The 12,919-nt window shown below is 34.5% G+C and overlaps 2 protein-coding genes across 5 annotated transcripts; both read right to left on the bottom strand.

Moving 5' to 3' along the window:
* Positions 1-1,221: 1,221 nt before the first annotated feature.
* On the bottom strand, positions 1,222-9,262 carry Pod1 (coronin). 4 transcript variants are annotated; one of them, XM_083049738.1, is made up of 18 exons: positions 9,002-9,262; positions 8,223-8,436; positions 7,982-8,130; positions 7,687-7,873; positions 7,322-7,616; positions 6,988-7,243; positions 6,752-6,904; positions 5,181-5,567; positions 4,328-4,961; positions 4,141-4,254; positions 3,859-4,029; positions 3,324-3,762; positions 3,087-3,225; positions 2,797-3,003; positions 2,581-2,716; positions 2,364-2,500; positions 2,098-2,187; positions 1,222-1,775 (listed from the first exon to the last, which is right to left on the bottom strand). In XM_083049738.1, exons 2-18 carry the CDS (start codon positions 8,380-8,382, stop codon positions 1,767-1,769), a joined length of 3,663 nt encoding a protein of 1,220 aa, XP_082905864.1. In that variant the 5' UTR covers positions 8,383-8,436; positions 9,002-9,262; the 3' UTR covers positions 1,222-1,766. The 4 variants fall into 4 exon arrangements, with proteins under 4 accessions (XP_082905864.1, XP_082905882.1, XP_082905874.1 ...); XM_083049756.1 differs by lacking the exon at positions 9,002-9,262 and adding an exon at positions 8,703-8,956; XM_083049748.1 differs by lacking the exon at positions 9,002-9,262 and adding an exon at positions 8,540-8,956.
* A 327-nt stretch (positions 9,263-9,589) lies between these two features.
* Positions 9,590-12,917, bottom strand: LOC145942806 (TBC1 domain family member 19). The gene is made up of 12 exons (XM_083049842.1): positions 12,829-12,917; positions 12,395-12,671; positions 12,185-12,307; positions 11,604-11,811; positions 11,401-11,488; positions 11,251-11,311; positions 10,945-11,175; positions 10,800-10,874; positions 10,490-10,724; positions 10,212-10,413; positions 9,933-10,119; positions 9,590-9,833 (listed from the first exon to the last, which is right to left on the bottom strand). Exons 2-12 carry the CDS (start codon positions 12,500-12,502, stop codon positions 9,765-9,767), a joined length of 1,587 nt encoding a protein of 528 aa, XP_082905968.1. The 5' UTR covers positions 12,503-12,671; positions 12,829-12,917; the 3' UTR covers positions 9,590-9,764.
* Positions 12,918-12,919: the final 2 nt, after the last annotated feature.

Genomic DNA, 12,919 nt, shown 5'->3' on the forward strand with positions numbered 1-12,919 from the left:
GAAAATTTTTCAATACTTTCGAATGCTTTTTGAAACATCTTACAGGCCTAAAATATGCAAGATACAAAAAATACCATTGGTAATGGATTTTTGGCACTATTAATCTTCAAGTATATTCATGTGTCAATGTATGTATATGGTAAAAAAGTTTTGTTGCAATAACGAATTTTTTTACAAAGAAAAATGATATTGGGATTTACAAATTGATAAAAACAAGTCTTATTAACTCTAATTAACAATTAAAAGGACGTATTATTTTTTGTACTTAATGATTAATCTATAATACATATGAAAAAGACAAAATTCATTCTGATCTAAATATTCGCGTGAAAAGACGATCGGTTATTAATATAGTGATATTTTGTCCAATATAAGAAAAGTATAAATAAGGAGATCAATTATTTTCTCCAAGTTAATATTGTTTGAATCTTGCAGAGTGCTCAACGTAGTACATCAATCGAGACGTAATACACTTCGCAATACGATTAAGTTATTGGCTTACGACTTAATAGCTATTACGATCGCATCTATCAGTTATCTTGTATAATATTTTTTATTATATGTGCGTTTAAGGATATGAAATATCGTAAAAAACCTCTGTTTCACAATTCTGCGACGACAACAGTGTCTCGCTTGCTCTATTATCACATATATATACGATGATAGATTATAAAATATGACATATACATTGAGACCATTATTGACATTTGGCATTTGCCGAAACGAGAAGATAAATCTGGCACTGGTGCAACATTATATGTTAAATAAGAAATGTTTACTTCATTGAGGAATAATTACATTTAAAAACCTAATATTGGTATAATACTGGTGTTTTCCTTTTATTAACGACAGATTGGATGTTATGGGCTGTCGCTTCGAAAATGGCACATACTTTGAATTTTCTTCCTCATTTACACAAAAAATCTTTCATTCTAATACACATTTGATTTCCAGCGATTAATTAAATAGTCGTCAATAATTGTCTCTGATACAGTTGATACTCGTTCACACTTGGTATTGAAAAGCGTAATGAATATATTAGCATATTATTTGCTCTAAAAAGAATTACTCATCCACTGAACTTTCAAACTGATATTCGTTAAATAGATAGAAGCTATTGTCAAATCGTATTATATAAGTTTTCTTCAATTCTCCTGACAATAATTAAGCATATATTCTATATCTATATATATCTATATATAATCTCTATAGTGATAATAATACTATAGAATTATTTGTAGCTAGAAATGTGTCAAGAAATCAGCAGTTGAAAAAAAAAAAACGATTTGAGACTAGAGCTATAATCACGCATTTGGTTTTATAAGAACAGTATTTTCATATCAATGCTGCACTATATATCAAATACTGTACTGATTACATTACCAAAGATATAAATCACTTGTGTCATTCGATTCGCTTTTTAATTTTTTTTACTTTAAATTAATATTTATAACAAGGCCTGAATTCTTATTTCTCTATGCGTTGAAAAATGCGTTTACAAAAATCTTAAGCTAGGTTTACGAAAAAATGAGTATTACTTGTTGTAAATTGATATAAAACACTGCACTTATCGCTTACCATACTCTTCCAAAAGAAAGTTGGAAGTATATCTCTCTCAGATAGAACTCGCACACCTCTTTCTCTCTATACACAGTAATATGCGATGTTCTTGCGTCATTTTTCGATATATAATTTTAACTTGTAAATAATTTATGGCTCTCCAACAACCAGAGTTTTGTTTGCATCTACCCATAGATCCTCAATTTTCACTCGTCCTAAAATAACAAGTCCTAATATTAGTCATCATCAATTTTCATAAATAAACTTTATTATAAATTTTCTTTCAATTTCAAAACTTGATATTTTCTGCTGCTACTTTTGTATAAAATGCAAATATATAACTTTACCTCTAAAAATATAATTTTTCATGCAAAAATAAAAACTATATTAAATAAAAATCGCCTAGCGATGGCACATACAATGTGTTAATACATATAGCATAGCAATTATTAAAAAGTAATGGAGAAACTTAAAATATTTATGATAAAAGAAAAGCTACTTAAAAAATAAAAAATATAACATAAATGAGATATCTACCCATTCATGTTCATCGACACCTTCCATGTGATCTTGTTCCAGTGAACATTGGATAACATCTCCCACAAAATGGCTCATAGTTTTCTGCATCTGACGTACACATATCACATGGTATCACATAGAATGAAAGTAAAAATGCTTCGCACAATAAGAATCTTAATAATAGACAAAATTTCTTATGCTGATATGCATTGTTTAGTAATAAATCATTTTTACATTGATATTTATGAAATGCATGCAAAGTGTATATTTTATTGCCTTCTCACCTCTTCTTGCTTCGCTTTAACATCCGGATTCCATCCTAGTCTACTGAAGGGTTGCATAGAGATACCAAAAGGGGTTGTGCATGGTTTATTTGCGACTTGAGGGGGAGTAACTGGATTTTGCGATTGATTTTCAGTCACTATATATAATAAAAATTCGCATGTGTCAAATAATCGAGAGCATCTCTCATTTTAACAATGCAATATATTTTTTACTTACAATTATCCATGCCAGGTGGTTTGAGATTTATTCTAGATGGCTGTTTATTGCCACCGTTAAACCATTCTGTCGCAGATAAAGTCGGCTTCCAGGTAACTTTAGTTGGTGGAAAGAGATCATCTTGGAATAATTCGCTCTAATTTAAACAAGCGAATATATCAGCACAATTTTATATTAAAAATTTCATATTTATCTCCTTTTTAATCATGTACATACCTTTATACGCGGCACCGTAAAACTCAAAGGCTCTATTGTATTATTTGTTAGCCTCAAAGCGGAGGCGAACTCTACAATGGCCACGTCACATTTATTTTTTGGAAGGAATGATAAACCCTGATGCAAACTACTGCACCTGTGATGGCTTAACGGACAGCAATATGGAGGTTCCTCGGTTACTTCAAATGCGTATATTGTTGAATCACCCTGAAAATAATATATTAATATTGCAGTTAATTTTTCTCATACGATTAAAATATGCGTGTGATTGTAGAAAAAATATCTCTTACACGTCCGGTTAGGAAAAGCGTGGAGCTATCCTCGTCGTAATATGGCATTAATATGGCAGGGGAAACATCCAATCCAACAGTGTTCAAAGGAGTATTTAGATTATCCATTTTAAATATGTAAATTTGTCTTTCAGAAACTCTGAAATATATATATTGTAGAATATAGCTATTTCTCTTTCTGTACCTTTTTTCTCTTTTTTATTACATACAAACATTTGTGATTTGTATTATGCTTACTTATCAAAGCCCATTACAACGAGATATCTGCCTTCGAGCGCCCATACAACTCTCGCACCTCTCGTACCAACTGGACCTTTCCCTTCTTTCACGGGAACGTCGCTAGATCGAGGTTTGTAGATTCGTAATTTGCCGTCTTTGCACGCACTAGCAAGGTATTGACCGCATGGCGACCATGCCAAGCTAAATATCTGATCCGTATGACCAATCAATGTGATCTTTGCGATCACCGTTTCGGTAGACGATAAGAGCGACAGGTCCCAAACTTTCACAGTCATATCGTACGAAGCGGACGCGAGAACGTTTGATGCCAATGGATGAAATTTGATCAAATAAATCTTATCGGCGTGGGCTTCTATAACGTGCTTCGGTTCGTTTGTCGGTTCCGCCAAACCAGACTCCGGTATTTCCCACAATCGAATTATCCCGTCATCACAAGCTAGCGTGCAAACAAATAAAATCCATATGTCTTAATCTCTTTCAATGTTATTATATGAAATAATAGTTTTATTTATTATAATTTCCAAAACTTTACCAACTGCCAATCGCTGATTATCGAATGGATCCCACTGAAAGTCCATTACGGTCGCGCCGTGGACCAATGCTGGCATAACTCCATCCGGTAGTCTCCCAGTTTTCTTCAATTCCAACACTGCTATCTTTCCACCTGGGCCACTCAAAGGTACAGCCACTCGATCAGAATTAGCTACAAATTTATAAAATAGAGAAGTCACGTCTCGTTTATCATGTTTAAAAATCTCTTTTAAAATATATAGAGAGAATCTTATACTCTTGGAAAAGATAAAAATAATTTTACCGTGAAAGCCATCACACTCGCCGGATATTTGACGACTAATATTGCGTATATTTTCGATATGTGTAGATTTGTGGCCCGGCGTACCTTTCAAGTGCCGAAACTTGGATACTCTTCCTGTGTATAATAATAAAAAAAATAAGAAATGTATCAAGAAAATAAATTTCGCAAGGTATATTGCAGTTCTTACCGAAAACTGTCGATGTTCTCTTGGAAGCTGGTGTCACAACAGGCTCCACCTTTTCCAATTTAGGATCCATGCTCTGCTGCCGCAACACTGGAATGCTCTTTTTCGTTTCGTCTTCTTTAATCACCTCGCTCTTCGACTTGAAGGAATCCCTTCGTCTCAACATGGTCGGCGAACCCATCGCCTTCTCCGCCAAATTCCCATCGGTGACCGATACGGATCGACTTTCGTAAAGACGCCGCCTCTCGGCGATTGAATTTCTGTTTGCACCACGTTCAAAATTTCCAACATCCTCATTCTCAGGTGATTCGTCCTTCACTTTCGTTTCGAACACTTTGCGCCTTTCCGCGGTGCTTGGTGTCTTCGGCTTGTAACCAGAATCGCTCGAATTGGCGTCTTCCTCGATAGAGCTGGAGTCGCTCTTGCCATTTTCCGCATCCTTCGCGCGCTCATTGGGACTTGTAAAAGTCGGCGACTTATCTGCTTCCGTGTTATGCTCTACAACGTTGTTAACTTCGTTCTGATAACCGTTGGTATTATTATCGTTATTTGGTGCGACAGGTACAGAGAAGACTTTGTCGAACGAAAATTCCTGGCTGCTGGATTTCGCTTGGAACGGTTTGGGACCAAGTCGAGGCTAAAAATAAAAAGAAAAGAAACAAGTTATTAATTCGTCCCTCATCGATTTTGTTAAGAATTGTTTGTGTAATGAAGCGATTGTTAGTAATGTTATGACAATGATATGACTTAAGTGTGAGATGGATGAAGTAACTGGCTGCACGCAAAAATATCACAGAAATCAGATATCCCTCTTATTATATATATAACGTGTTCTTTTCTAAGCTGTGACTACAACCTTATATCCGCCGATCGCGTTAGGATTCACCGATGTAACTACTGATCCGGGATTCGGCGATGTTCGTGGACGAGCCACTGGTTTTGGTTCCTCCTCGGAGATACTGTTAGTTCTTGATGCTCTCGGTAAAGGTTTCGGTGGAACGGCTTGATTGCCCCCATTTTGTATCTTTATCTTCTCTTCTTCTACCTCGGGTGGCTTCTTCGTGTCTTCGATCTTCTCGGTATCGTTCTCTATTTTACTATCATTTTCGTTGACGTTGCTCTGCACCTTCGAAAATCCTTTCGGCGTGGTAATGACCAAGGATTTCGATTGCCGATTCGTTTGTTGTTCTACTTTAATTTCGCGCTGATTGTCTTTGAGTGCTGACAAGTTCCCTTTGTGTACCTGGAGGTACGGTAAATTTCCTTAATGATCGCAAATCGCATGCAAATCAAACTACACTGTCCGACTCTTTGCACTTTTGAGATCTACGTCTTTGCATTCGACGTAATAATTTTGCGACAACAATTTAACAACATTCGCACACTTTTACACACACTTATACGCACGTAACTCGCATTTTTTATACAGTATAGAGAGAAATATACAGAAGACATAAGTAAGCTTCAAAATAACTAATAAAACTTAAACTTGATCAAATTTGCTGAAAGCGAAACGAAAAAAAGGTCTACTTTCTGACTATGTAATAGAAACAATACAAATGTTTTTTACACATTTCGTATTATTACTTACACTGTAGAATAAGCTACAACATCAATTGCCACTTATATTACACGTGCCAGGAATAATATTTTGAATGGTGCTAATGTATAAATTATAAAACATATATTGGATATCTGAAACGTGAAAAAAATATATATGGAATACATAAGAAAATAAATTAAATGACACAAAATAAAGTAATAACATAATTAGTAATAATTCAATAATTCAATAAATATAAATTCCTGCAGAAAAAAAGAAATTAAATATTGAGATAAATATGCTTACATTATATAATATTTTCTACTGTTCTTATATATTCATAAGATATAGGTAATATTGTTTAGCAGCCATACTAAAATTTATAGCACTCCATATAATCATAAAAAGCACATTGCAAATATTTATTACATAAAACCACTTGGTGCATGATTAGCAAGCAGTTTTTAGAAAAATTTATATTGTGTAACACTTTCACACAAAATAATTTTGCTTTATATGAAATAAATATCAAATTGATTCCTTTTCACACATATTTCCAAAATTTTAGAATAAAACAAAATCCACTTAAAAGTATATTAATTATGTAAACGTTATATGTGTGTGTGAAGCAAAAATATACATTGACATATCGCAACCCAATGTTTATCCTCAACATCCAGTTATTTTGAAGCAAATTGATAATAATATGAAAAAAAGTTTTGAGGATGAAAAGCATGCACAATGATACATGATTTGAATCAGCCAATATTTACAGATATGATTAGATGTTTGAATCTTTTAATGAACAAAACTACCTCAAATGTGTACCATATTAAGATCGATATTAGAACACATCCAAAGCGGCTATTAAAATGTTTACTCACGGTGATCGGTTCTTCGCCTTTGTTTCTTTTAGCAGGATCTAGTGATATCTTTGGTACAGATGCATTATGACCTTTAATCCATGCTGCTGCGTTATTTTGAGCAATACATCCAGTTGTGTCTGGATAAATGTCTGCATGAAAGTCTCTGTATGTCTGAAATTAAATTATAGAACGTTTAGATATATATATACACGCATAATGCATAATTTATATAGATAATATTTAGTACAACTCACTTTTCGTGGAACTTGATACATGATTGGAATCACCATATTAGAAGTGAGTTGTAATAGTCTGTTAACTTCAGCCTGCATTACATTCAATGCTCGTTTAGGTACTAGGCAAACTCCCTTAGTTTGATCCTCACTATGACGGAGTCCTTCTACTAGATAGGGATCTTTATCTACAACTTCCATGTACATAATAGTGGTGTCTCCTTTACCAGCGAGAAAGAGCATATTTGTGTCAGGATCGAAAAGCGGCATCAAGATGCTACAAAATATGACATTATGCATATAAACATTTATTGATATTAGTTAAAATAAATCTGTGAAAAGAACTTATATTTACCCAGTGCTACAATCTAATTCCAATGTTTTCACCGGCTCATTCAAGTGCCTCAAATCCCTAATGAAAACTTGACGCAATCTTGCCGCATCAAATCCTGTGGTGAGTATTCTGTCATTATTTAACCAAACTATTCTGGAATCTTTGATACTTTGATGACTCGAGCACGAGTTTACAACACACGCAGATGCGCGCGGATCTATGATCCTTAATTGCTTATCCTTGCAAGATGTTGCCATGACGATACCGTCTTGCTTCCAACTTACAGACTGAATTACTTCTGTGTGATCACTATTAGCTGTAATATCATAAAATTAATTTCAATAACAATAAAGCAAATGACAATAAATAAATGTCAAAATATTTACAGAACAATTCCTGTTGAGAAAGAACATCCCAGAGTGAGAGATTGGTGAATGATGCGGTAGTCAGAAGATGTTCAGCAGAAGGGTGCCAGCATACTGCTTCCACTCTTCGTTGACGATGCGAGAATGTGCATTCTGGATTGCACAAGGATTCCTCCAAACCACTTTCCGGGATATGCCATAACTTTACCTAATTATACAAACAGGATTAATATAATCTGATAGAAAAATGTAAATCCTAAATAATGTTTCTCGCATCTTAAATTTTGGTGAAAATATAAAATGTTAAGATACTTACAAGGCAATCCTGAGAACCAGTTGCAAGCAAGCCATCATGAAATGGAGAAAAACCCATATCCGTCACAGTATCAGCGTGTGCATGAAGTAGTGGCATAGTTTTGCTCTTTCTACCACAGTCTTCCAGTGGCAATACTGCTAAACTTGATCCTTTAAAAAGGAAGAAACATTATTTTAAAACTGTAACTTGTAGATAAATTTAACAAAGACTAAACCTATCGCAGATGAATGCAAATATCTACCATTATGATCGACGTTAAATGCCATAAACGCTGCAGATGCTGTTATGTTATTCCCATAAGTTTGATACGATCCCACAGAAATATCTCTGATACAAGCCTCCGGCTTGGGAACAATCGGTGCGGCATTTTTGTATTTGGATGCCTTGAAACGCCAAGCCATCTTTGATGCCGCTAACTTAATTCAAGTATCCACACTCTGCTTAAATCATGTAATCTGAAGTAAAAAAAAAACATATACATATCAATATTACATCTTGTTAAAATTATATATATATATATATGTAATAGATAATAAATTTAAAAAATTAAATAAATACATAATTATCACTTGTGCTCTGCCTTTAAAGCTCTTAAGATACACGTTCAAATCAGAGATATTAAATCCGAGATAAAGAGTACACGTAGGAATAAATATCGGGATTTTTTGCAGAGAGGCGTATACAAACACAGCTTTGATTGAACGACGAAGGCGAGCGTTACCGAAAAAAACTTTTCTAAGGGAGGCTCTTTTTTCGCGCAAAAGGAATGCGATCACACTCCAACACAGATGCGAATAATTCGCTGGGCGTTGCTCTCGCCGCGGATAATGGCAGAGAGAGAAAATCGACACTGTCACGAAGACACAGGCAGGCAGCGAGACAGCGTTTCTCGGGGATCGCGTCAACAGCAGTAGCGTCAAAGCCGTCAAACGAGCGAACAACGCGACACCCGTTCGGCGCCGCCGAGCAAACCGCCGTGCATGACTAATAATTTTCGGGGGTGAGAGAGAACCACCCTACCCTTCGTTCGATGTGGGGCTGTAGATCGCCGCTGTAACTAACGACGCTGTCGGATAACAGCAACGCGACGAAAGCGGAATACTCTCACGATTCGAGGCGCATTCACATACACGGGAGCGTCAATTTTATCTGTCACGTTTTCTCTACGCCTGTGATTTCCGAGGAATAACGTGTATATATAGCGATGATAAAACGCGAGAAGACGGCGACGAGCCACGGGCGTCGATGTCCTACGCTGCTCTACGGTTGACAGCCGGAAACAGGAAAATTCCCCCTCCACTCCTCCCCCTCCGAGAGACATCGGCGACCTTTATCCCTCCCTCGCGACGATATTATTCCAAGTCGCGGATATTGTAGATTGTTGTCGGCTCATGTTTACACACTTTTATATTGCTCGATTATTTTAGGCTTGAAAATTAATATATAAAATATATTAATACATATAAAAATTATATATTATATATATATAAAAAATTTACATTATATATATAATTATGTATAATTTATAATATATAAAAATCTATTATATATAACATAAAAAAACTATATATAAATTTCATTAAATGTCTACTAATATTTATATGTATATATAATATATACATATAATGTCTATATATATAATTCCGATATTATCGATATTTTATGAATAAAATCACTGAATAAGATATTATACGTGGAATAAGAGAGAATTAAATAACATATATATAAGAATTTACAAATTCTATAACAGTATGATTTTTTTATACATAATAAATAATGTATATTATTCTTTAAGAAGAGCTAATTGCAGCAGAGGCATCACTTTTAGCGAGGATAAATCTGCTAACACAGCCTGAAATTAAAAAAAAAAAAAACAATATATTAAATATATAAATATAATAAGAATATATACAACATATACATGCGTATACTAATAAAATTATTTTTATACCTCTACATTTTGTTGGGTATTAACTTGCAGTAAATTTTCCTTTCGAAAACTCAATATTGTCACTGCTAATAAGGAAATAATTTCCAACGAATCGTAACCCAGGATTAGATCCCAAAGGTATAATAGTTGTTCAGGTGGTAAATGACCGCTGAAACCTCTCATAAGCCATTTAAAAACGATTCTTATCCTGAAAGCATATACATATTGAATGAATTATGTAAATAAAAATACACAGAAGAAGAAAGATATATATCTTACATATCGTAAGAATAAACTTACGGTTGAATGTGTAAATTTTTGAAATGAGTCCACAACTGTGGTTCATGGCATTGCAGTAATCGTTCAAAGAGCAAACAGAGAGCAACTATACCTTGCTCATGACTTGACACAGTGTGTAAACGAAACCAATATCTCAGATAGAATGCACGAAAAGTATAATACATGGCGCAGGGATTGTCATATAAATAGCAAAACGGTGTAGCTGACATATATAAAAATATTAATGATATGTAACAAATTGATTCGTTAAATTCAAAAGTTTCTTTGCAATTCCTTACCATACATTGTGAATCCATGAAATGGAATAATACCGCTCGGTGGAAAAACTAGAGTATTTTCTAACGTTGCCGGTTTGCCTTGCAAAACTGCGTGAATCACCTGACCACCTGCGCTTCTGTCAGTTGTGACCGGTGCAAGTATTTCGGAATCCCTCGAGAAGCATAACATTGTCTTATACAAGACATCTTCAAATACAAAGTATTGATCGTCGTTTCTCGCTGTTAATTGTACATCCTACAACGACATCAGCATATGATTTCTGTTTTATTAAAAAAAAATAATGTAATTTAAGAAAAAAATACAAGTTACCATTATTATCAGCTTGTCTACAACGATATCATATTGCAAAACCATATTTTTCAATTCTTCATAATACTCTATATCCTAAAAAAAGAAATTATCTATATCTCATTATCATGAGAAATAATTGATCTTTAATATATATTAGTCATACATTATCTTTGATAACGGATCCGAGAACGAGCGACCAGAGACGACCACGCAATGCTCGAGGAGATCCCCTTTTAAGGAACTCTTGAGCAATTGGAGCATGATTCGAGTTCAATACTTTTTCCCCGATGTACGTTCGCTCGGCTTCTAAATTTGGGAAATTTTCTATAGTTGGCATATCGGGATTCACACCAAGTAATGGCATTCCCTGCGCTAATCCTGAATACATACGTCTCTGTACAAAAAGAAGAATGATCGATATATACAAGTACATATAAATTGTAAAATTAATTAATTATAAAATTCGTACCAATTGCGCAAGTGTTTTTACACTAATTTGTATGTGACTGAAATCCCAATTTAGTTCGTCTCTAAAATATGTTTTTATGTGAAAAACTTGATGACATATGTTTTTTTTTCTTTTCTAGATAATATATAGATAATTTATATAATTACATACGGTTGCTTTTTAAAAGAAGGATCACGTATCGAGAACAAGACATCCAAAAAATCCTTTGGCGCATATAATGGTCGATATTGTGATATATCTGAAAATAATATTTCTTCTCTTTATAAAACAGACATTAAAACTCATATCTTCTTATATAAGTAATTTTACAAAAAGGATTTATATTCTATTTTCAACTTGGAAATAAAATTTACCAATGTCGTAAGTGCTCAATTCATTCCATTTCTCTGCCAATTCGTCTCTGTCGGCGGTAGGTCTTATACGAGCCAGCGGAATATTTAGTTCACTGCAAGTCGAGTTCAATGATTTTTGAATACGTCGTTCCCATTGAATTTGAGTCTTTTTCAAGTAACTTAGATCGGCCGTCTGTATATGCGAAACCGATCGAGAATGCAGAGAACCCTGTGAAAAGAAATCCATTTAGTGGTATACTCTATAATAAATAACACTCTGGTTAACATTAATTTTGTCACAAAAGGAATGACAGGTCATTTCAATAGGATTAGTGTTCCCATAGATTACGAATCCAAAAATTACATCACACGTTTTTGAGAAAAACAAGGTCAAAGGATAAAAAAGACCTGTGTTTTTAGCACTTTTTGAACCCCTCTGTGACCTCTGTCATAAAGAAACAGGACGTGGTGGAACATTTTTGGGTTTCAGATTCGTAATCCAAGAAAAATCCTATCGAAATAAGCTGTCATTCCTTTTGTGACATAAAAAAGTTGTAATTAAGGTGTAATTAAAGTATAATTAATGTCAATTATATATGTACCCGCGATCGTGCCCAGTGAAACACAGTGTTCCTGATCTCCGTCTCCAAGCCATTATTTTTCAGCGCTGTGACCAATGAATTTTTGAAATCATCTTTATCTACGACGGGCGAAGCGATGAGTCTCTACGAAAAAGATAAACAATTCCAAAATTATATATACTTTCCGCTCGATAGAAAAATTCCATGGCCCGGCATTCGATCAATATTTACCTGTATCTCGTTGTAAAGGGCCCTATAATTCGACATATTCTGTATATCATCGGTGAGTTTTCGCGCTGTCTTGTCGAGCGACGCATTTTTCCCAGTTTCCTCGTCCATCCTCGCAAAATTATCGCGCGTTCCGCGAGATCTCCTCTCGCGAGAGCAAGTCGAACGCGTGCGCCATTTTTAAATAAGCGTCTCCGGTTTCCATAGCAACAGCCACAGTATCAGAATTACTCTAGAGTATCTAGAGCTCGGAGCTCGGAGCCTCGGCCCATGTGGTTAGCTTTAAATTAGAAATGAATTAAATTTACAAATATCTCTCTCACGTTACGTATATATCAATCAATCAAATAAATAATGCGAAATGATATAATCTGATATTCTATGATATTTTTGCAAAACCAGTGGATACATCTTTTTTTCTAGGATTATTTACATACAATTATTCCCTTTGTTCTCGTGATTGTTAAAAATCCATCCGTCCTTAATTATGACAGCAGACGCGATGCTTCGTTAGAGAGAGAGAGAGAG

Source organism: Prenolepis imparis, unplaced genomic scaffold, assembly GCF_030444845.1.
Source record: "Prenolepis imparis isolate NDT839.2.m4 unplaced genomic scaffold, iyPreImpa1.0 SCAF_1, whole genome shotgun sequence".
NCBI classification, from domain to species: domain Eukaryota; kingdom Metazoa; phylum Arthropoda; class Insecta; order Hymenoptera; family Formicidae; genus Prenolepis; species Prenolepis imparis.